At 49.6% G+C, this 24,334-nt stretch overlaps 1 protein-coding gene across 1 annotated transcript in view; it reads left to right on the top strand.

Moving 5' to 3' along the window:
• The window catches only part of ARID1A (AT-rich interaction domain 1A), a 60,918-nt gene extending 37,662 nt beyond the window's left edge, over nucleotides 1-23,256 (top strand). Inside the window, 16 exon segments of the mRNA XM_055798528.1 lie at nucleotides 3,254-3,494; nucleotides 3,867-3,956; nucleotides 4,668-4,835; nucleotides 5,450-5,765; nucleotides 7,006-7,151; nucleotides 7,235-7,344; nucleotides 10,433-10,642; nucleotides 11,185-11,392; nucleotides 15,161-15,293; nucleotides 15,674-15,846; nucleotides 16,023-16,173; nucleotides 16,330-16,461; nucleotides 16,572-16,668; nucleotides 18,169-19,042; nucleotides 19,344-19,474; nucleotides 20,278-23,256. Coding sequence (XP_055654503.1) covers nucleotides 3,254-3,494; nucleotides 3,867-3,956; nucleotides 4,668-4,835; nucleotides 5,450-5,765; nucleotides 7,006-7,151; nucleotides 7,235-7,344; nucleotides 10,433-10,642; nucleotides 11,185-11,392; nucleotides 15,161-15,293; nucleotides 15,674-15,846; nucleotides 16,023-16,173; nucleotides 16,330-16,461; nucleotides 16,572-16,668; nucleotides 18,169-19,042; nucleotides 19,344-19,474; nucleotides 20,278-22,002 — 4,905 coding nt within the window. The 3' untranslated portion in view covers nucleotides 22,003-23,256.
• Nucleotides 23,257-24,334: the final 1,078 nt, after the last annotated feature.

Here is a 24,334-nt window from a genome sequence, read left to right as displayed (position 1 = left end):
TCTCCCTTTGGAGAAATGTCCTGCTGAGGAACGCGCCCAGAAAACGCTGCAGCGTTGGGAAATGACTTTTATTGTTGGAATTCATAAAACCTCCGAATGTTACGAAAACCATAAAATTTCTCCAAAAGAAAACACTTTATGAGTGACTTGATTTTGATGGTCCTGTTTCAATTTGTGTCCTAACACCCCAGAAAGGTTGATCTGTAATTTGCTTTTCATTGATTTAAAGAGGTGATTTGGGGGTCGGGTCCACAGCCTCCTAGCTAAAGGCTGGCTTTTCCCGGCGGCGAGGTCCGTCACGGCATGCCAGCGGCGCGGAGGGACCTCGTTCGCCCATCGAAAGCAGCCCTATGCTAACCTGCTTAATTAAAACTGAGTGTTTTCAGTGACTGGCAGTACTTTAGGTTAAGCTTTGGTGCGTCGGCAAGGTCGAAGACATTGGCTTGAAAGCGAGTTCTTGAGTTATTCAGGAGTTCATGTTAAAAACTGTTGGAAAGTGGCTTCGTTTTATGTCTTGCAGGTTATTTTCATGCCTGGCACCGCCGAGTCCTGTCCTCTTAGTCTGCCCAGTTCACACGTGAATGTTGCAGGCAGTATATCCTCGGATCCCGGGGGCAAACCTTCTGCGTGTCCCTTACACCCCTGATAAAGGGAGGAAACTTGCATGTTTCTCCTCGTACACTTGCTCTGTATCTGTCCTTTTGTGCCAGTATTTTGCCTCAGGTGTATATTTATTATGTGCTTTTTTGCCTTTAGGCATAAAAAAATCTCTCCTCTGAGCAGCAGTGGGCTTTGCTCCCCTGGTGTGGGGGTTCGGCTGCTCCGAAACGCTGGACCCACACGGGCTCTTGGGGTTTTACAGCTGGAAAGGGTTTGGGTCTCCAGCTTCACGTCAGTGGTGATGGAAATAGTGCTTGGATGCGTTTGACGATTCAGTCTACAAGTACCTGAATGCATTTAAGGGAAATACCGGCATTTCCATCCAGTTTTAGGTTGGACTGAGTTGGCTTCTGGGCATCCTGATCCCTTTGCTGGCTCTAGAGGGGACTCTGGGTGTGTGTGTTGTGCCGGTGGCTGGAGGCGGCTGCAGTGAGTCTCGGGAAGACGAGTGTTTGCTCTTGTTTGTGTTGGTCGATGCTTTTTTGATGCAAGACATTGGAAATACTCTCCCTTTACTTCCACTTCAGATGGTTTCTGCAGTAGGAATGTGGCGTTTGCCAGCACTGTCGGGGGGGGGGGGGAAAAACCCAAGGAGCTGCAGCAAGGAGCAGCGCTTTTGATGTTACAGTAGGAAGGTAGTGAAAATTGCAAGAGATCTTAGACATTATTTTTAGGCTTTTTCTGCAGTTTTTTAGTTTGCATTGAAATAAAGTGGTTTGGGGTTTTTTTCTTTTTTCTTTTTTTTTTTTTTTTTCCTCCTCGGGAAGATAATACTTCAGCAGTAAGCCAAACATACCTCTGAGGCTGGCGTGCAGGAAACGTTCTCTCAAACAGAAACAGCAATGGGAGGAAGGACATGCTATGTGCCAAAGCCACCCCACCAAGCGCCTGGCGTTTCCAGCTCAAACGCAGCGTTTGCCAGCGTGTTAGAAGCATTTTGATCCAATCCCACTGTTAACAGAGCGAAGATCGCCCTGCTGCAGCAGGCAGCGGAATGCAGCGCAGCCGGTGCCCAGCTCTCCCCTTTGTCCTTCTGAATGTCATTGTCCAACAAGTGTGATGAGGTGCTCGGATATCTCCTGGGTCTTATTTTTATTCTTCCGTAACTCGAGTTTTCTACTTCCTAGGATGCGGTGACATACTGTTCTCCAGCTTAGATGACGGGGACGTGCTGTCAGAACCTTGTCACCCATCACCTGGCAGCCAGGTGTTGCGGAGCGATAGAGCCCTTGCTCGCTTCTGAAGGCTGATAAGTGTGTGGTGTCTTGTGTCCGAGGTCCTTTGGCGCTGCACAGAGCTGGGAAAACGTTACCTGAACTGCTGCTAAACAAGGCATCATCCAGGCGGTGTAAATGAGACCTGGGCATCCAAGTTAGTGATCAGTTGGCTCAGCCGTTCGGCGTGGCATTTGAAATGAGATCGGCTCTGTCGGTGCTGGTCAGCTGGGCTCTGTGCGGAGCGAGCTGATCTGAAACGCCTTCAGGGCTCAGCCTGGAGCACTCCTGAGCCAGGGCTGATTGCTTGGGAAGACTTGGAAAGGCAAGGTGAAGTCCTGGTAAGCTTTGGTCTGCTCCACCTGCTGGGATCCTCTGAATCTCTGGCAAGAGATTTTATCTAATCACTGGAATAGCTGGAACATCCCAGCTTTCTGCTCAAATGTGCCAGCACTTACTCTGTCTTGTAATTTACTTACAAATTTACTCCAGGCCAAGCTTGAATGGTTGGTACACCTGGGTATCAATCAGCCAGTACAAAAAAAAAAAAACAAAAAAAAAACCCACAACAATACAAACGGTATTGGATCTGCGCATCATCTTCTTGGAAGCATCCCTGGTTTTCAGACTTGGCAGCCGATTTTTGGTGCTGGCCCTTTGCAGTTGCTGCTGTGGCCATTGGAGTTTTTGACTTTTGGAGGCGCTTTTTGCTTCTTCAGGGTGGATGCATGTGGTAGGAAGCCTTGCCTTCAAGAAAAGCTGAACTTTGCAGGCTGATGGCTGTAACTGCTAATTTTTGCTGTCTTTGAAGAAAGGGAAGTGGGAACCCTGAAGAGTATTTTATGGTTTTCTTTTAAATCTCTGTTTAGTTTGTTTTTATCCATCTCAAGTGAGTAGTTTCCCAGCTCATATGAGGTTTATGAATTAATTATGGTGAGGCAGGAGTTTTCTGTCTTTCAGAGGCTGAGCCACATTTCTCTTCCAAGCTATGATCACACGGACTGTCTCCTCTATTTGCCGTTTTATGTGTATGGGTGATGCATTCTTTAATTTCTCGCCTCTAAAGTGAACTGAAAGGAGCAAGTAGGAAAACGAGCAAGTTGTTTGGACCATCAGCAAGCACTTGGCAAACCAGCTAGGGAACTCTTGGGTTCAGAGGCAGGCAGCAGGGTAAGATGCATTTGGTGGTTACCTCCGTCTGCAGCAGCCTTCGTTACTGGCAATAACAGGAGCAGGGTTCATTGATTTCTATTTGTAGTATGCCTGAGGGAGAAATGCACTCTTTCTTAGCGGTACGTGAGAGAACAGTCCCATGTCTTTTTTTTTTTTTATTTTATTTTTTTTTATTTTTGCCTGATCTGTTTCTCTGTGTATTGCAGGACCTGTCTGGTTCAATAGATGATCTGCCCATGGGTACAGAAGGAGCCCTGAGTCCTGGAGTAAGCACATCAGGGATTTCCAGCAGTCAAGGAGAGCAGAGTAACCCAGCTCAGTCTCCTTTCTCTCCACATACCTCTCCTCACCTGCCAGGCATCAGAGGACCCTCCCCATCCCCAGTTGGATCTCCAGCTAGTGTTGCTCAGTCCCGCTCTGGTCCACTTTCACCTGCCGCAGTACCAGGTAACGCGCCTGGGCACGTGCCCGTCTCTTGGTGGGGCTACCTCGTGCAGCAGGGGGGCGAGCCACCATGGCCAATGGGGAGAAACTGGCCAGTGCTGGTACTGTGTGGTTATTGAGGTCCTGTGAGCTCGTTTGTTTGTTTAAAACGTCTGTAACTCTTAAAGGATGCAGTAAGATGAGTGGGGTGGCTGGTAAACCAGCAGTGTCATTTTGCTGGGTTAATGTGACTGATCTTGCTTTTGTTTTTCTTTGCCGTGGCTAGCGTAGCCTTCTCCTGAAGTTGTTTGGAGTTCTGGTATTTAATACTCTTTGCGTCCTGGGTTTTGTGGTATGCAATTTTCATAATGAACCACTCTCCTTTTTGCGGTGTAGGCAATCAGATGCCACCCCGACCGCCCAGTGGCCAGTCGGACAGTATCATGCATCCTTCCATGAACCAGTCAAGCATAGCGCAAGATCGAGGTGTGTGACACGAGTTAAAAGATTTGTAATTGTGAAGCTATACATGTAACTAAAAATTACCTGGCCTGATGGTGTGCATTCTGTGGTGAGATAGCATTTAAAAGCTACCCCGGGTTTATAAGCTGCAAACGTTCAGGCACTTTGCAGTAAATTCAACTGTTGCTGGTTGGTTTGCCTCTTGATGTTCCATCCAGCCTAGTGTTTTGGCTTGTAAAGTGTTTTCTCTGGCTTTTGACACTGTTTGGGGTGAATGTGGCTTGTCCAAGGTCCATGACCTTAAGCTTCAAAACGAGGGGTGCTTGCAACAACATTGCATGCCTTTTTCCCCTAGGAGAGTAAGGTTAGTGTGGGGGAAAATCCACGTAAAATTCTGGTTCTTGTGGCTGAAGGTATATAGTTGTCACCCTGAGAAAACAAACGGGCAAACAAAACCCAAGAAGCTGCCCCTAGGATCTGCAGAGTTGTGCTGTCTACTCCTGTGAAACTGAGGAGGGTTTTTTTTTCTGGTTAAAACAGGAAATTGGATCCGTTATCTTAGCAGATAACACCGGCTCCTTAATAGCAACCACTGTAAAATCTGTCTAGGCTGTTGCTGAAAGGATTTTTGTTAGTGGGTCCCGGGGGCTGCTGTTACCTAAGAACATGTGTGTCCAGTGGCACCTCTGGATAGTTTGCACTAGTAACCATCTGCTTTGCTCCCTGGGTGACCAGGTTACATGCAGAGGAATCCTCAGATGCCCCAGTACAGCTCACCCCAGCCTGGCTCAGCCTTATCTCCCCGTCAGTCTTCTGGAGGACAGATGCACGCTGGAATGGGGCCGTACCAGCAGAACTCCATGGGAAGCTACGGACCCCAGGGTGGGCAGTACGGACCTCAAGGTGAGGCATGGTCAGCTCCTGGAGGTGGGAACTGAGCTCGGCAAATGCAAAATGCTTCTCAGTTGTAACATCTTGTCTTTGATAAACTTGTTTTATTTGTCCCTTCGTCACGTGTGGGTAGTACAAACGAGCACGTTCCTTGTGAGCCGAGGGGAACTGCGCTTGGTTCGTGCTGAGACGGGCGAAACACTGCATCGCTTTCAGGGCTAGTTGTACGGCTAAATGTAGGATCCTTCCTCCTCGTTTAAAAAGATGTAGGTCATGCATCCAGAAGAAGAGCTGGTTCTCTTTAAAGGGCTAGAAAATTGAGTTGGTTTATGTTTTGGAAAGGGTTAATGAGTTTTTTACATCCTGTCCTGGACCATTTAGCTCGATTTGCTCAGCTGAGGTTTGGGAGAGTTTCAGGCAGCTTTTGAATCGATGTTGTTACTTGGCTATGTCAAAACACATTTTACGTGGCTTATATCCAAGTACTTTGACTTTTTGTTGAGGTGTTAACACTCCCCCTCATCTCTGTTAGTGATCTTTAAATATTTGCTGATAGAAGATTTTTATGGTGATTCATAAACTAACTAGTTGAATGATGTTGTCTTCCCCTTTTTTTATCTCCTCAGGAGGTTATCCCAGGCAGCCAAACTACAATGCTATGTCCAATGCCAACTACCCCAGTCCAGGAATGGGAGGAAGCATGAATCCCATGGGAGCAGGGAGCCAGATGCACGGGCAGACCGGTGTGCCACCGTACAGCGGGCTTCCCCCCGGCAGGATGAGCCACGCAGCCATGGGGAACAGACCTTACGGACCGAACATGGCGAATATGCCACCTCAGGTGGGGACAGGGATGTGCCCCCCACCGGGCGGCATGAATCGTAAAGCACAAGAAGCGGCCGCCGCCGCCATGCATGCTGCTGCCAACTCCATCCAGAACAGGTAAGGAAGGAGGGAGGTTGCCCCTGGGCTCTGTTGGTCCCCTCCCCATGTCAGCTCTGGGTTTCAGAGCAGCAGGTGGAGTAACCCAAATCTGGGGCAACGCTGACTGTACACTTCTGAGAAGGTTTGCCCTTCTCGGAGGCTTTTTCGTCAATCTTTGAGTGTTAAGAAAGTTCAGTGCATAAAGCTCGGAGAGGCAGTGTGGGGGAATGCATCACTAATGATGCGCGTAGGGAATTTTTAATATTTGTAGGTGAAATCTATTTAACTCTGAGGTCCCTTCCGTTGTTTTTGGTTTTTTGGTTGTCTGTATTACGTGAGTGATTCCGAAGACACTGCGTGTGTGGCAGAGCCCGTAAATGTAGCAGGCAGCCACCCAGCTGCGCTTGTCTGAACCCAGGCATCGCTTGTCCAGTCTGACGAACTTCTGCCTTTTAGGGCTTTGATGAGCAGCTGCGGGAAAGGGAGCTGGAATTCAGCACTGAACTTCCCAACCATTTTCTGTGGCTGGGTTTTGGTTTTTATTGCCCGTCTCAGAATAGGTGTGTGTGGCCTGCCAGAATGCCGTGAGAGCCATGAACTTGTTTATAAATCAAGTTCCTCCACTAAAGCTGTTGGAGATATTTGTTGTCTGCCTGGGCATTGAAGGGCTGCTCCTGCGATCTGCTGCCCAGAGCTCAGGTTCCCAAACACCAGTACAGACGTCAACACCCGCACCTCTTGAGGAACAAGCTGGAGGAGCGGTTGTCTGTGAGGTTTTCTGATGCACATACGCTAACATAACTCATATGGGTAGCACAAAGGAAAGAGATGAAGAAGAATTGTTGAATGTGGCTGGAGCACTGTTCGTCTGCGCAAATAACAGATTCTCACTTAAATGCAAAGGGCTGCAGTGTTTGCAGAGCGGTTCTTCCCCAAAAAGGCAACTTAACAGCTGCAAGGAAGTTCACTTTGGGGATGTAGTAGGGCAAGACTAAGGGTGAAAACGTTCAGAGCTGAGGGCCCTCTTTCAAAATGGTTTGCATCCCCTTTCCTTTTGAGAATGGGGGCTCCAGGGTAGTTAAGCCATAGAAGAGCACCTCGTCCTTGCTCTTTTGCTGGAAAAGTGAGCTGGAGAAAGTCCCTTCCCTGCTTCCTTTGTGCAGAAGGTTTCTTTAGGCAAACCTCCTTCCTTAGAAGGACGAAATCTTAATACTTAAGTGTTTGGAGTAAGCGGCTGTTTCTTCTTTGCTTTCTCCAGGCCTCCTGGTTATCCCAACATGAATCAAGGGGGAATGATGGGCACTGGACCTCCTTACGGGCAGGGAATTAACAGTATGGCTGGCATGATAAACCCCCAGGGCCCACCCTATCCGATGGGTGGGAATATGGCTAACAACTCTGCAGGTAAGCCAGTGCTGACTGTTGGGTGTTGATTTCATTGTACTGGGTTGAAAAGCGGTGTTAACGATCCTCTTTTAACTCCCTAGGGATGGCAGCAAGCCCTGAAATGATGGGTCTTGGGGACGTCAAATTAACGCCTGCAACTAAAATGAACAATAAGGCAGATGGGGCACCAAAAGCAGAATCCAAGTCAAAGGTAAAATGTTTTGGGTTTTGTTTTTAACGACTCCCACCCTCTTCAGCATCCAGGGAAATAAAGCCATTGCATGTTAACTTGGGTTGAACAGCACGTCTACCTTGTAGTGAGTGTGGTTCCTGAGAGGAACCCAGTCGGATTTGTCCTCCTTGCCCTGAACAGACCTCTTGTTAGCATGGTTGTCCTTGTAGTTCACGATCCCGCTACTGCTTGTGGCCGTGGTTCTAACTCAGGAGTGCGGCAAGTTGAGTGGAGTGTGCTCTTTTGGGATGTGTTACATTTTGGAGTGTAATTAAAGTAAGGCTCGAGTGTGGGTGTGTGTGAGAGGAGGCTCTGGCTATCTTTGCCATAAACCACTAAATACCCACGTGTGTTAATAACTGTTCTTGAGGAGCCTGAACTGTGCCACCCATCCACTCCAGGGACCCGCTAGCCCTCCGTAAGGCCAGGAAAGGGACTTTTCTGATCAGAATTCACACATCCTCCCTTGTTTGACTCCCAAGTTCAAGCCTCTATCTAGAATTTCTAGCCGATGTCTGGCACACCTCATTTATATGTTCTTATTTCAGTTGTGGGCTAGCCTTGCCTTTCTTAACAGGGGGGAAGGTACTTGGACAGATGCACCTTTTAGGTCAGCCTTATCCAAGTCCAGATCCTGTGAGTAGCCAGTTAGACTGTTCCTTGAATCGGAAGTGTAAAGACCGTGTAGTGGAAGTGCTCAGATTCAACGCGAGTTATGCTTGATGGGTCCAGCCCTGGCTGTGCTTTAACTGTGCCAGTGGTTCCAAGAGGAGAATTCAAGAGAATGGATTGAGAGCGGCCCTGAGGAGGACTTGGGGGAACTGGTGGATGAGAAGCTCAGCCTGGCCCGGCAGCGTGGGCTGGCAGCCCAGCAAGCCACCCGTGCCCTGGGCTGCTGCATCCCCAGCGGCGTGGCCGGCAGCTGGAGGGAGGGGATTCTGCCCCTCTGCCCCGCTCTGCTGAGACCCCCCTGCAGCGCTGGGTCCAGCTCTGGGCCCCAGCATAAGGACATGGAGCCGCTGGAGCGGGGCCAGAGGCCACGAGGAGGATGCTCAGAGGGCTGGAGCATCGCTCCTGTGCGGGCGGGCTGGGAGTGGGGCTGTCCAGCCTGGGGCAGGGAAACCTCCGGGGAGACCCTCGAGCAGCTTCCAGTACCTAAAGCAGCCGACAAGAAAGCTGGAGAGGGGCTTTCTACAAGTGCCTGTAGCGACAGGATGAGGGGGGGTGGCTTTACACTGAAAGAGGGTAGATTTAGGTGAGATACTAGGGATAAATTCTTCCCTGTGAGGGTGCTGAGGCGCTGGCCCAGGCTGCCCCGAGCAGCTGTGGGTGCCCCGTCCCTGGCAGTGCCCAAGGCCAGGCTGGACGGGGCTGGGAGCACCCTGGGCTGGTGGGAGGTGTCCCTGCCCGGGGCAGGGGGCTGCAACTGGGTGGGCTTGAAGGTCCTTTCCAACCCAAACCCTTCTGTGATTCTGTGCTTTATCAGGAGAATTCAAACAACTGAGGGTTTTATTTCTGGGATTCATAAACTGTTCAGAAATGAAGGGGAGCGTTTCCCAGTCCTTCGGGAGTAATCAATTTCACTTGCAAAACAATTTACTATTAGGAATTATCACCTGCCACAGTGAAACTGCCAAAAGAAGTGTAAACAAACCTGAGTGTGCTTCTGGTGTAGGCTTGGAGCTAGTCAGTTATCACCTCTCGGCTGGGAGGTGGTACACTAAAGTGTTACAGTTGTTTCACAAACAAATCTCTTACTAATCCTGTACTAAAGCCAGAAGAGGGAGGCAAACAAGTTCTCCAGGGAGTGTTTTTCTTTGCATTACTGCTACCAGTTTCAAAAGAACCACCAAAAAAGCAGCTTCTGAGCCTGTAGTCTCCTCTTTTGCTACTTGAAGGAAGAAAATGCTCTGCGAGTTTGATACGTGTACCACCAGCGGTCTGCAGGAAGACTCGGAGGATCTCTTACTTCTGCTCATGTGTTCTGGCATCTGCCTATTTATGACAAACAAGGACTTGAATGCTCGTGGGCTGGGAGATGCCAGAAGCTACAAATAAGGGTTGTTCTGTCCTCTTGGTCTGCGCTGTTTGAGGATTATCTCATGTGCTAACGAATACACACAGCCTTGGGCGCAGGGGTTCATCTAGAACATCATCGTTCCTGCCTTTACTCCAAGTGTATGTGATCCAGGGGGTGAAAGACAAAATAACACGCTCATGCGTTACACCAGAAGACTTGGAGGAAGCAAGGCACGAGGCAGGACCCTCAGGTTTTGCCTCTTAAGCAGACACCGGGACAATTCACTGAACCAGATGTGTAGGAACTAGTGTGTGATACTTGTACTTCGTAATTGTAAACGTGTTTTCCAAATTCTGGTGATGCCTTCCTGGATCCTGATACACCAGTGGTAGCAAACCAGTACGGGAGCTCGCGTCGCCTCTGGGTAGCCGGACATTTCTGCACTTGTCAGTGAATAGGCAAGGGAAGAGAGATGGTCTTTGGGGGGGACCACACATTTGTCAAACAGGTGTCTCTGGTCTTTATTTTTCCTTGAGGCATGTTCATTTTTATTCCTTTTCAGTGTTTAGTGTCAGTTTAACCTGGCATCTACCGTTTGGGTAAGAGAAGAGAGTAACCAGAGAGCAGTATTCACCCTGGCCGAGTGCAGCAGCCATGGAGAAATCTCATGTGCAGTTGAATGTGATGTTTTCTCACATATTTAGCAAATAAGCCCACAAAGCATGTCTCAGAGATGGCTCTCTGCAAAGTCTCCTTGAGGATGGTTTGGTTTCTTTAGCATTCCTGAAACCTTTTGCTTATTAAAAATATATATTCTGTGAATTCCCTGAGTAGCAGCTGGTTTTGCGATACCTTTTGTTAAGCAGTACTTGCCCGATGTTGGTCTGAGATGAGCAGAGGTCTAATATATAGCTGTTATATATAAATAATATAAAGCAATATAACAGCAGGACTGAACTCTTACCTAAGTGCTTTTTTGAAACCATCTCAGCTGTGACCTGGCTGCTTTTGTGCTGCTCAGTCCTGATCTCTCTTTCCTTCTCCTAGAAGTCCAGTTCCTCTACTACAACCAATGAGAAGATCACCAAACTCTATGAGCTGGGTGGCGAGCCGGAGAGGAAGATCTGGGTGGATCGTTACCTGGCCTTCACTGAGGAGAAGGCCATGGGCATGACAAACCTCCCAGCGGTGGGCAGGAAACCCTTGGACCTCTACAGGCTCTACATCTCTGTGAAGGAGATCGGAGGATTGACTCAGGTGAGTGCCCACCACTGGTGGCGACCGCATGTGTGTATTCGGGGCTGACGGGCAAGACAATTCAGAGTTAGCTTTGTACCTAAGTGTAAGCCGTGACTTTTCCTTTAGCTGTGTTTATTTCCTATTTATTTCTTAAAAATCATGCTTAGGTAACCCAGCATCCTGGCAGTGAAGCCACACGTCTGCTCTCCCACTGTCTGGTTGGAGAACAGCCTGGGGGGGATCCAGGGGCTTTTTTTCCCCTCTGCTTTGCCCAGTGCAAAGATTGGTGACACAGTCTTTGTCGTTGCATCAGGCTGTCAATTGACCTCATGGCTAATTTGATTAGCAAACTGTCCCTGTTTGAAAAGTGTGCTGTAGGTGAGGAAGACAGTTTACTAATTTTTGACCAGTTTTGAACTGGTTTTTGAACTAGTTCACTGCTCTGCTTAGCCCTTATTGCATCCTTTGTTAGCTGCGGAGCGTTGGTTCCTCCCCAGAAAACTTCTTGGGAGGAAAAGTAGCTGCGATGTTGAGTTAGAGCTTCTTGTTTGGTTGTGCAGGTCAACAAAAACAAGAAATGGCGCGAGTTGGCCACAAATCTCAATGTGGGCACATCCAGCAGTGCAGCTAGTTCTTTGAAGAAGCAGTACATCCAGTGTCTCTATGCCTTTGAGTGCAAGATTGAGCGAGGTGAAGACCCCCCTCCAGATATCTTTGCAGCTGCTGATTCAAAGAAGTCTCAGACCAAGATCCAACCGCCATCTCCAGGTGAGTTGAGCCACCGGTTTACGGTGTGCACTGCGTGTTGGAGCCGGGGGATCTCTGGCACCGTACACCCACCTCCACGTGCTGTGGGCCAGACTAGTTCCAAACTTCCCCAAAGCCCGTGTCTGTTTCTAACTGGCTGTTCTCTGGTTGTGTAGATTAAATGCTTCTGTAATGTGGGTGTGAATGATACTGGGAATAAGTGAAGCTGCTTGGGATAGTTTAGGTTTTGTGTGTCCCACCTCTATACTAAGTTGAAGAAAAAGGAAAACCTAAAAATACAGACACCCCCATACACACCCAGCTCTGTACCTGCTAGTACCTCGCTGCCTTGTGAGGATCTGGTGGAGAGGGAAGTCTGGAGTTAACCCCACAAGGTGATCTTGGCGTATTTTAACAGCAGCCCTTGTTGCTACTGCTTAGCTTTGGGAACTTGCTAGAAAACTGGGGCTTGTTTTGCCTATGCAAGTGTTACCTTCTGGGAGTAACTGCTTAATGTGGGTGTGCACTCATCTTCCTCGTGAATTACTTCTTTCTGTCTTCAGCAGGAGACAGCGAGAACTTTCTGAGGCTTTGTTTTCTCTGTTTTCAATGCACAGGGTGCATTGTAAGCCTATTACAAGTTGGATGCTCTGGAAATCAAGCCCTTTAAAATGAACGTCTGTTGTTTCAAATTTGATGGGGTGCTCCAGTTTCTGAATGCTTAAGCATAGTGTTCAATTCAGATTTATGAAATAAAAAGAAAGAAAAAAAAAAAGAGAGAAAACATCCCAGCTGAAACCAGGACACAGTGCATGCTGTACTCTTTCGTCTTCGGAAAGTCTGATCGCTTCTGTCTCGTTTGCATTGAGTTCATTGCTTGAATTTGCAGCTGAACTTGCCAACCCTTTACACTTGAGTTTTCCAGTTTGTCTTCTAAGTAAAACCTTCAGATGCTTTTTCTGGTCAGGAGCCTGTTCATGTAGGTGAAATAAAAACTTCATCTGCTTTGAAGTTTTTGTAATGTTTGCAAAAAATGCCTTTTTGGTTCTGAAACCTGGCATCATCTTGGTCTAGCTCCTGAGGAGTGGAATAACGAACCCTTTTTTGATTGTACTGCAGTTGTGTCTCAGCCCTGCTAAGTCCTTGATCGACAGCATGCTTGTCCGAATATTCTGGTTTTTTAAAGAACTAGATCTTTGTCTTTTCACCAGCCGGGAAACCTGTCCCAGTGTAGCTTCAGCCCTGGTGTCTTCTGCAAGAGAAAGCAACTTTTGTGTCATTAGACTAAACTTCTGTCTGAAGTGGTGTCTGAGTTCCACTTAAACCAGACCACAAATCTATCCCCTCTTTCTTTCCAAAACCTCTTTCTTGCTCCCCTGAGATACTAGGCAGCAGAACAAAGATGTTAAGAGCATTTGGAGTTTATTTGGCGAAGGCTGAGACTTCGAGGAAGCCACTTAAAACTTCTTGTAGCGCTAGGTGCCTGTCAGAAGGGATTAGATGGTGCGTTGATTTTTATTTTGGTTTAGCTGATAGGGTGGAGTGTGAAGGTCACCAGTTGCCCTCTGGGCTGCGGCACAGGTGGTCTTTGCCTTCAGCACATCGGTGAGAGGAACACGCAGGGCTGCGGTCCCACACTCTGCACGGCTGTGCAGCTCTGCTGGCTTGGTCCACAGGTTTGGTTCCTACTGCGAGAGGACAGTGTTGTATTCCCTACTTAAACTGTGCTCTCCACTTGTTTGACTCCAGACTAGGTGTATGCAGAGGCAGCCCTGAGCATGGTTGGTTGCTCTGATCCTTTAAGCCGTATCACTCAGCGTGTTGGTGCTCCTCTTTCACTTTCCTTTTCTTCCTCTCTCTTGTTGGGCAGGAGCTGAGGGTGTAGGGCACGGCACAAATCGCTCTCCTAACCCCAGCCCCAGGCTTCAGAGCCTCAGAGGAGCACTGAGTGCCACTGTGGGCACCGTCCTTCCAGGGACGTGCTGACGCAGCATCCTCCAGGCTTGCACATGCGGAGGGTGGGCTGTCTCCCAACAACTCGCCCTTACGGAGAACAACTGCCCTGGACAACAGGGGTGCGTTCTGAAGTCCCATCATTTGGGTGAAGGGCTCTGTCATCCTGCATGGACACGTGCTTTGCTCTCCTTGCAGACTTTATAACCTGTTGGCGTCCACTTCGTTTCAGCCCGGTCTGTCAATGGAACTACGGTGTAACTTTGTGAACGCTGCAAATCGTGCCTCACGGTTCTTCGTTAGGCACTTTTGGAGGCTGCAGAGCATCAGCAATCTCTTTTGCGGGACATCTAGGTAGAGCTCTTGGTGCCGGAGCTGTCGCCGTGGTGTGTGTGTGTTCATAACCCAAAACCCCAGAAGTGTTGGGAGAAGGGCCAGAGTGGGGATTGCCTCGTGGGCACTCGGTGGGGGTTTCCTGCAAACCTTTTTGGGTTCCCGCTCGCAAAGCGCGGCGTGTCCCCGGGGAGGTGTAATCAGCCTGCTGTTGGGTTTTAATTCCCAGAGCATGGAACTGGCCCGGCTCCAACTGTGTGTAAATTTGTGAGTGGGAGGGACAGCAGGGGGTGGGGACAAACACCAAATGGCAGCGAGGCAGGGAATGTCTCCAGGCCTCTTCCTGCCGATGCCAGCGTGACAAACTGAGCCGAGCGACGAATTCCTGGGGGAAGCGAGTGGAGCTGAACCGGTGCTGAGGCTGGCGCGGGAGGGAGAACGGCGGGGAGGACCCGTCAATGGAGCCTCCCCGCTGAGCTTGCCTCTGCCCTTCCTTCTCCCGAGACCTCCCCGGGCTGGGAGGGAGTCGCGGAGGAGAGGACAGGGTGCCAGGAAGGTGGGGTGTAAACAAACATGCCCTGGACGTGACCTCGGAGGATTTTAATGAATAGCTGAAATGACTCATCAACCAGCAGGGCTGAAGCTGAGGGATATCGGGTGCTGGGGATGGTAACTAATGGAAACATTAATTAAGAGTTCAGCTCTTGCCAGCTGCGAGGAGCATATGAACCTGAGAGCTGACGCTGTCACAGCGATCCAGGGCAGAGGAGAGCTCCTGGAGCTGGCGGCACAGCTGGATTGCACATGCCAGTCTGGGATTCTTGATGAAAGCTTACTGTAGTGTAAAGCAACCCCTAAGAGCCAGGGAACTTGCTGGACGGGTTTTGTCATTCAGTGAAAGATCCGGCATCTCCGGCATTCCCTGTTCCAGGAATCCTTGGGAGTGGTGCTTGCATTAACCTGCATGAATTAACCCCTCTCGAAGGGCAGAGCAGAGAGAGGAGCCTTGTTCAGAGTCACTTGGTGACTGCAGCCAACGTGCTGGAGTTTCCATCGCTAGGCAGGTTGTGAGGCTTCCAGGAGAGGGCTCAAACCCACCTTCTTTCTGGGCTGAAAAGAGCGTGAAGGTGATGGGTCAGTGGTTGTCGCTTGGCGAGAAGCACCGTATTCCCGGCTGTGTGGGAAGCATCAGCCTTTGAAGCTGGATAGCTTGGGCAACACAGCACAGTGCCGCAGCAGTGGCACGGCATACGAGAGGGAATGTGGTTAAGAATGAAGGCGTGATCAAAATGAACATGTCCTCTCAGCTTTAGATTACTGTACGTGGTTCTTCTGGGAAGCCTGGCCCAGTATGTCCTTGAGATGTCAAGCTCCTTGTGCTTTTTTGGCCATATTTCATCTGTCTCTTTCTTGAAGGACTCTTGCTCTCTGTTCTCAAGGCTGATGTTCTGGGTCGCATCTGTAGGGTGCCAAGCTGCTTACGCCACGTTTCTGTTCTTGCAGCGGGTTCAGGCTCAATGCAGGGTCCTCAGACACCTCAGTCCACCAGCAGCTCCATGGCAGAAGGAGGAGACTTGAAGCCACCAACTCCAGCGTCGACGCCACACAGTCAGATGCCCCCTTTGCCAGGCATCAGGTACGAAAGCATCGCACCCTCTGCTGCTGTGCTGGATGCAAGCTGTGAATGTCAGGTCACTTCTGGGTCGTTAGTACAGATGGCAGGAGGCTTGATACCTGTTCGGTGGGGCTCTGTGGCATCGCTCCTCTGTTAACGGCGCACAGCAGCGTTGTTGGCTCTGCATCTGTGGGTGAATAATCATTACTTTTGGGGTTGGTCTTGAGGACAGTGTTGTAGAAGGGCAGTTCTTCACAGCTCTGTTGGAGGAGTGTGGCTGTGGCCCTTGTAGGGGATAGCAGCACCTAAGAGGCAAATATGTGGAGAAAAGTATCGTGAGGAGCATCATGGACTTCTATAATCTTGTGTTTGTGGGTTGTTTTGGTTTTTTTTTGAATCAGGAGTAACTCGGTGGGCCTTCAGGATGCCTTTGCAGATGGTAGTGATCCTGCGTTCCAGAAACGGAACTCCATGACTCCAAATCCAGGGTACCAGCCCAGCATGAATACCTCCGACATGATGGGTCGCATGTCTTACGAGCCAAATAAAGATCCTTACAGCAGTATGAGGAAAGGTGAGAAGTCCTTGTGTGCTCTCCCTTTGCTCCTTGAGCACTAATCCCTGTATCTGGCCATATGCTGGAATGTGCTGTAGGAGACCTCCTGCTTGCCCTTCTTCCCTGGGAGATGGGATGTATCTTTCTAAGGCAGAGGTAGACAACATTTATTGATCTTTCTTTCAATATTTCAGCTCCAGGAAGCGATCCCTTCATGTCCTCAGGGCAGGGCCCCAACAGTGGTATGGGTGACCCTTACAATCGTGCTGCAGGTCCAGGGATGGGTAACATGGCCATGGGACAGCGGCAACACTATTCCTACGGAGGTCCTTACGACAGGGTGAGGTGGGTACTTGAACCTGGTGAGATCCTGGTTTGCTTGGCTCATGTGAAATGATTCCTGTCTCCGCTACCGCGACTTCGCTGAGCATCCTTTTCCATTTGAGGACCAAGGGTGAATTTAAGCGGACGTGTGGGGTTTTCCTCTTTGTTTCCATGTAGGACGGAGCCCGGCATGGGACCTGAGGGCAACTTAGCAACCGGAACGCCGCAGCCAAACATCATGCCTTCCACCCCTGAATCGGGGATGTACTCTCCCAGCCGCTACCCGCAGCAGCAGCAGCAGCAGCAAAGGTCTGTGCAGGGTGTTGCCACAAACCGCTCTTCCCGGTTAGAGAGCTCTGAGGCTGGGACAGTGAAGCATGCATCTGATCAGACAAGTAACGCATCTATTTCTTCTCCAGACATGATTCCTATGGCAATCAATTCTCCACTCAAGGCACATCCTCGGGCAGCCCCTTCCCTAGCCAGCAAACTACCATGTATCAACAGCAACAGCAGGTAAGTTACCTGAAAGTTTGATTGTTTGACTGAGAGACAGAAGAATTTTATCTCTGAAACATGTGAAAAGGGGAGGATGACAATGCACTGGGCTGTGTGTTTGCTTTATGAATGTGTAGAATGAAGTACCTTATACAGGTGCTTTTTTTTCCCCCCCAGTTTTCAAATTATTTAAACTAATTAAAAAAAAAATAATTTTTTTAATTGGCATTTCCAATGTTGCATCAGCAAAACAATATTCTTAGAATGGGGGTTGTGTAGTTTTCAGACGTGCACACTCGGTCAGGCAGCAGGAGATGAGGAAGCTTTACTGGGCTTCTCTGCCCCTCTGGAACTTTCTGAATACCATCGTGTTTCTGCAACACTTTTGGTCCAAGTGGTCAGATAAGTTTGTTCAGAGGAAGTCCTTGATCATTCTGGGGAGCTGTTGCAGGTGGATCATTCTGCAGAACCCAGGGTTGGGGTTATTTTGTGCCTTTGTCTTGCTGAGCCTGCAGGCAGAGGCTTCAGCCCCCTGCTCCTCGGCTGCCTCCTGCTCCCTGTTCTCAAAACCATCAGGTTTGTTTAAGGACAGAGTTTGAATGAACATATATCTGTTTCCTTAATCTTTATATATGGCTTGCTCTTTGAGTCAGTGCCAGGACCCATAATGTTTTCCTGATAATTTTGAGTCCTCTGGTTTAGGAGACTGTAGAGAGGGCACTCGCTGAGCTGTGCTAAGAATAATTCCAATTGCTCTGCAGTTTGGCTCTGCAACCAGAGCCATGGGGCTCGGAGCCAAGAGTTCGAGTTACTCTGGTACTTGTCATCTTTGAAGCCCTAGAGCTCCATCTGAAGCCAGTCATGACCGTGGAGCTTCTGAACAGACTGTATAGCAGCTAGAGCACAGCCCTTCGGAGGCAAGAGGGATCTTGGATTTTCATTTTGTCTCAGCAATTGACTGTTTTCTCCATTTGCACTTAAAAAAAGCGCAGGGGAGAATAGCTCTTGCTCCTCTCAGCGATGTGTTTTGAGATCTACAGCAAAGGAAGAAGCAGGAAGTTTAACAACAGCTGAAAACAACAGTTTTTAATGCATCTTGTTTGATGCAGCAGAAACCTGCCTTTTCTGGGAAATACAAGAGAAACAGGGTCTAATAAAATTCCTGGATGTGAAAGGAAACTAGTACCCGTGCACAGCGTGGTTTGTGGTGAACGTTTAGTAGAACTGAGTCTTTTCTACAGAAAGCTCCTTTCTGTGGGCAGACTTCTCCCCCAAGGCACCCTTGTAGAATCCACAAGGAAACTGCCCAGCCAGCCGCAAGGAATTGGTCTTGGCTTGTGAAAACGAAAGGCTGGTCCAGCTTCACCCTGGGTACGGCAAACAGGGAGACAAGTCTTGTCCTCTTCCAGGCCGTGCTGAGGGGCACCCTCTGGCTCTGAGTAGCTCTGCCCGCTGGGGTTTGGGTGGCTTTTCCGAGTAGATCACCTCACGTTGTCCATGTCTTTCTTGTCCCTGTAGAATTACAAGCGACCGATGGATGGCAGCTACGGCCCGCCCGCCAAGCGACACGAAGGGGAGATGTACAACGTGCCGTACAGCGCCGGGCAGGGGCAGGCGCAGCAGCAGCTGCCCCCAGCACAGAGCCAGCAGCCGAGCCAGCAGCAAAGCGCACAGCCCTCGCCGCAGCAGGACCTGTATAACCAGTACGGGAGTACCTACCCTGCTGCTGACCGCCGATCCGCCGGAGGGCCGCAGAACCAGTTCCCATTCCAATTTGGCAGAGACAGGGTCTCGGCTCCCCCAGGCTCCAATGCTCAGCAGAACATGCCTCCTCAGATGATGGGTGGTCCCATCCAGTCTGCTCCAGAGGGCCCGCAGCAAGGCGCCATGTGGCAAGGGCGCAACGAAATAGGGTACAGCTATCCGAACCGGCAGAGCACCGGCTCTGCGCCCCAGGGGCCTGCCTATCACGGAGTGACTCGAACAGATGAAATTCTGCATTCAGACCAGAGGGTCAACCACGAGGGACCATGGCCTTCCCACGGGAACCGGCAACCTCCCTATGGTCCCTCTGCCCCCGTGCCCCCAATGACTAGGCCCCCCCAGTCTAACTACCAGACCCCCCCTAGCATGCAGAATCACATTCCTCAGGTATCCAGCCCAGCACCTCTGCCCAGACCTCTGGAGAATCGCACTTCTCCCAGTAAATCTCCATTCCTGCACTCGGGGATGAAAATGCAGAAGGCAGGACCGCCGGTCCCCGCCTCGCACATAACACCAGCAGCTGTACAGCCTCCCATGATCCGACGAGACATCACCTTCCCTCCGGGATCAGTAGAAGCTACGCAACCTGTGTTGAAGCAGAGAAGACGGCTGACAGCAAAAGATATAGGTAAGAGGATATTCCTACTTTTCTGCTTGTGCCTGTCAAGGGGGTGGATGCTGCCGTTACCCTTTGGTACAGCACTGCCGAGTGGGAGGGATCTGCTGGCTTGGAAAGAATTACGTTTTTGCAGGTTAGTTGTGTTTTCAGACATCGTTTTGGCGTTGTCTGTGGAAAGATCGCTGGTCTATACAATCTGTACGTCATCTCAAACAGGCTCTGCTCTTCCTGGGTCCAAAAAGCAGTATCAAATATCTCCTTTTTGTTTTTAAACTGCAGGAGCTGGAAGTATCATGTGTTTATGTTACAGGAACTCCTGAAGCCTGGAGAGTGATGATGTCTCTGAAGTCCGGGCTGCTAGCTGAAAGTACGTGGGCCTTAGATACCATAAACATCCTGCTCTATGATGACAACAGCATAATGACCTTCAACCTCAGCCAGGTGGGTGCAGATGCTCTCCGGTGCAGGTCTTTGAAGTGCTGGTTTCACAGGGTTTCCGCCAGTGAGGTGGCGACACGCAGCTCGTGCCCTGGCGGGGCCAGGCGTCCCCGTCCCCACGGAGCACACCGGGCCTGGGTGGCTGCGCGCTGGTGGCCTGCTGGCCCGTGTCATTTACACGTTAGTTGGTGTGCAAGTGTGTGTGCGCTCTGGCGAGCTGGGGTGCCTCTGGAACAGAGGAGGTGAAAAGCAGTGGGGATGGGGAGGCTGTAATGGACGTTGCGGCGAGAGGCTGCCTGCACGGTGGGGTGGCGATGGTGTTTGTGCACCTCTGGCTCCATCCTTCCCTGGGATGGCGCGCGGTGAGGCTGGGATGCCGATCTGCAGGGGTGGCCTTTCTCTGTTAGTTGCCGTGTGCCTCCGTGGCTGTTGTAAAATCCGCTCAGCGGTGCTGTGAAGGCTGTTGGGCTTAGCCCTGCCCTTCACCTCCCTGCGTGTTAACCAGAGGGGAGATACACCCGAGAGCATGTGTGCTTGCACAGGTCTGTGTGTGTGTGTGGAGAGGGGGTGGCGTGGGTACTGCCAGTCAGTATCTGGTTTTGTCTTTGTTCCTTTCCCTGAGAGGATGGAAAGCTCTCTTCTGCAAAGAGTTTATCACCAGCATGAAAAGAACCTGTTAATTAACAGCACTGCTTGAATTCTTAGTCCTTGATGCCCTGCTTTCCCGTTGCTCATGTTGGCCTAAGTTGTTTTCTGATCACTGTTCCCTTCCTTCCTTCCCCTCCTGTTTTTCTCCTCCTTCGTAGCTGCCAGGCTTGCTGGAACTCTTGGTGGAGTATTTCCGGCGCTGCCTGATCGAGATCTTTGGAATATTGAAGGAATACGAGGTGGGAGACCCAGGGCAAAGAACACTATTAGATCCTGAAAGGTTCTGCAAATCTTCAGCTTCCTCTCACGAAGAAGGGGAGGAGGAGGATGAACCACGGAGCCTGAACTGTGAGGAGGAAGAGGAGGATGAGGAAGAGGAGGAGGCTGCGTTTTCGAGCAAGGACAAAGTACCTCTAGAGAGCAGTGAGGAGAAACTAGTTAGTAAATTTGACAAGCTTCCAGTCAAGGTCGTGCAGAAAAACGACCCGTTTGTGGTAGATTATTCAGACAAGTTGGGGCGAGTGCAGGAGTTTGAAAGCGGGCTGCTGCACTGGCGGATTGGCGGCGGTGACACCACCGAGCACATTCAGACCCACTTTGAGAGCAAGACGGAGCTACCCTTGACTCATAAACGAGCTTCCTGCAACTCTGTCTTGAGGAAACGTTCAGCAGCCGAGAGCAATCCGAGCACTAGGGAAGGAGAGACTCCTCCATCCGACAGCTCCTCGGAGAAGAGGATAACCGCCACCATGGACGACATGCTTTCGGCACGTCCGGGTTCCCTGGCAGGGGAGGAGGAAGAGGTTAAAGCTTTGGAAACGGCGAAGGAAAGCAGCAAGTTTCCCTTTGGCATTAGTCCAGCTCAGAGCCACAGAAATATAAAAATTCTGGAGGACGAACCTCACAGTAAAGACGAGACGCCCCTCTGCACCCTCCTAGACTGGCAGGACTCTCTGGCGAAGCGCTGCATCTGTGTCTCCAACATCATCAGGAGTTTATCGTTTGTGCCGGGCAATGACTTTGAAATGTCTAAACATCCCGGGCTGCTGCTGATTCTAGGGAAACTGATTCTCTTACACCACAAGCATCCAGAACGCAAACAGGCACCCCTGACCTATGAGAAAGAGGAGGAGCAGGACCAAGGGGTGAGCTGCAACAAGGTGGAGTGGTGGTGGGACTGCTTGGAGATGCTGCGTGAAAATACACTGGTCACGTTGGCCAACATTTCTGGCCAGCTGGACCTCTCCCCGTACCCGGAAAGCATCTGTTTGCCTATCCTGGATGGACTCCTCCACTGGGCGGTGTGTCCATCAGCAGAGGCCCAGGATCCCTTCCCAACACTGGGGCCCAACGCGGTCCTCTCCCCTCAGAGACTGGTTTTGGAAACACTCAGCAAACTCAGCATCCAGGACAACAATGTGGATTTGATTCTTGCAACTCCCCCCTTCAGTCGCTTGGAGAAGCTGTACAGCACCATGGTGCGGTTCCTTAGTGACAGAAAGAACCCGGTGTGTCGAGAGATGGCTGTGGTACTACTGGCCAACTTGGCACAGGGGGACAGCCTGGCAGCAAGAGCGATTGCTGTGCAGAAGGGCAGCATTGGCAACTTGCTGGGCTTCTTGGAGGACAGCCTGGCCGCCACGCAGTTCCAGCAGAGCCAGGCCGGCTTGATGCACATGCAGAACCCGCCCTTCGAGTCGACGAGCGTGGACATGATGCGCCGAGCCGCTCGGGCGCTGCTCGCCCTGGCCAAGGTGGACGAGAACCACTCGGAGTTCACGTTATACGAGTCGCGGCTGTTGGACATCTCCGTGTCGCCTTTGATGAACTCTTTGGTTTCACAAGTTATTTGTGATGTACTGTTTTTAATTGGCCAGTCATGACAGCTGTGGGATCCGAGACCCTGTGTGCGTGTGCGTGAGTGGAGAACTTAGAAACTGACTGTTGCCCTTTATTTATGCAAAACCACCTCAGAATCCACTGTCTGCCCTGCGCTGTCCTGCTTCTCCCTTGGGGAAAGATGTCCCCATTCCCTCTCCCCTTCCCCTGCCCTTGAAATTTGTCCTGAATCCCTTATTAAAGGAGACAAAGTTCTGTCTACATAGAAGACTTTTTTTTTATTTTAACCAAAGTTACTGTCGTTTACAGTGAGTTTGGGGAAAACGACTTGCTGTGTTATCACATTGACAGGCACCACTTTCATAACTGTTTTTAATGGTAAACTCTGAAGGACAAAAGTGACTGCTGAACTCTGTGTGGTTTATCGTTGTACATTCACAATCTTGCAGGAACCAAGAAGTTACCAGTTGTGAACAGACCTTGTCCAAGGGAGGCCTGTGCAGTAGCGTGTAGAACTTCATGTACTGTACACCTTAAACTGTAAACATACTGTAATAATGTCTCACATGGAAAAAAAAAAAAAAAACAAAAAAAAAAAAACAAAAAAAACGCTGGATCAGCAGCAAGCTGTAGTTTTTAAAAATGTTTTTAGTTAATGTTGAGGAGAAAAAAAGGCTTTTCCCCCAAAGTATCATGTGTGAACCTACAACACCCTGACCTCTTTCTCTCTTCCTCCTTGATTGTATGAATAACCCTGAGATCACCTCTTAGAACTGGTTTTAACCTTTAGCTGCAGCCTGAATGCTGCCACGTGTGTATATATATATGACGTTGTACATTGCACATACCCTAAGATTCCTTGCAGTTTTGTCCCCCTCTCCCTACCCCTTTATAGTATGACGAGTTAACGAGTTGATGACCTGCAAAAGCGAGACACAATTATTTAATCTCTTGCCAGACATCCCTCCCTGGAGGATGCTGTACAGGTCTCTGTGTATAAAGTCATTGCTGTCTCAGCAGCCAATCAACTTATAGTTTATTTTTCCTGTTTTTGTTTTCTTTCTAATCGAGGTGTGAAAAAGTTCTAGGTTCAGTTGAAGTTCCTGATGAAGAAACACAATTGAGATTTTTCAGTGATGAATTCTGCATATTTGTATTTCAGACGATGTAGCTAAAAACTTGATGTAAATTCCTCCCTTTTTTCCTTTTTTGGCTTAATGAATATCATTTATTCAGTATGAAATCTTTATACTATATGTTCCACGTGTTAAGAATAAATGTACATTAAATCTTGGTAAGATGTTTGTAAGGGTTTTTTTTATTAGGAGAACGGGGAGGTAACTTCAGTGCTGTCAGGTCTTGCAGACGTGATGCTGTAGGTCAGGTCCTTCTTATGGTGCAGCCGAGAGACTTCAGAGGTGCTGCGCGGTTCAGCCGCGTCTGGGGCCGACAAAGCCCCAGCTTGCTCTGCGAGACCCCAGTGCCGCGTGCTCTGGCTTTGCTTTCTCTGCTCTACGTGTTTCAGCGACGGGAGTTTTGGCTTCATGCTGCTTTAGGCGCGGGTAGGAGTGGGTTTGCAGCGCAAGGTGAAGCTGTGTCAGAGGGATGCTGGGTTCACAGGGTGAGAGGCTTTTGCTCGGAAGGGAGGTGGTTCCCTTTCAGCTCTTTTTGTAAAATGGAAAAATTTCATTCCTCTCGTGTTTTTCACATTTTCTTGGAACCGTGGGGTGGACTCCAACTTCCTTCAGAGGACGGGGTTTTCCAGCAGACAGAGCTCTGATGCCCTTCAGCGAATGGCCAAAGTTCAGGCTCTTTGTATGAGGATCTGCATGTTTTCATGGGTTAGCAGATGGGTATTTTATTTACCCTGAAGCTTTATCCTCAAAGCAGGCTAGCCAGAACTGCACTGAGCTCATTTAGGCAAAAGAGCTAGTTAAAGAAAAAGGAGCGGCTTTTTTAAAGGCAAACGTCACTTTTATGCAAAAAATCACCTTGTTTTATCTTGCTAGTCTCTCCTAGGAAGCTCTCAGTTCCCAGAGCCCTCCCCTAGCTGTATTCCTTAAACTCGGGACTCCCAGGAGTAACTATGCCAGAATCAAACTGACTCTTTTCTAAAAAGTCTTTTATTTATCACCAGGAGTTGCAGGAACTCGTGTCTGGCAGAAGGAGAGTCCTTAAAACAAATTTCTTAAGAGACTGGAATGGTGCTGGACCTTCCTTGGCTTTAAAAAGCAGTGACTGGAAACCCGGTTGTGAGACAAGTATTCTGCTGTTCTGTGCTATTCTGTGACAATATTGCTGATTTAAAAGCAACTTCTCTGATAATTTAGTTATGTATGCCAGGAGCTTTTTTTAAATCTGGTTGAATTAATGTAA

This window comes from Falco peregrinus, chromosome 3, assembly GCF_023634155.1.
Source record: "Falco peregrinus isolate bFalPer1 chromosome 3, bFalPer1.pri, whole genome shotgun sequence".
Classification (NCBI taxonomy): domain Eukaryota; kingdom Metazoa; phylum Chordata; class Aves; order Falconiformes; family Falconidae; genus Falco; species Falco peregrinus.
Note: the sequence above shows the minus strand (reverse complement) of the source record. Positions and strands in the feature narration are given on the sequence as shown.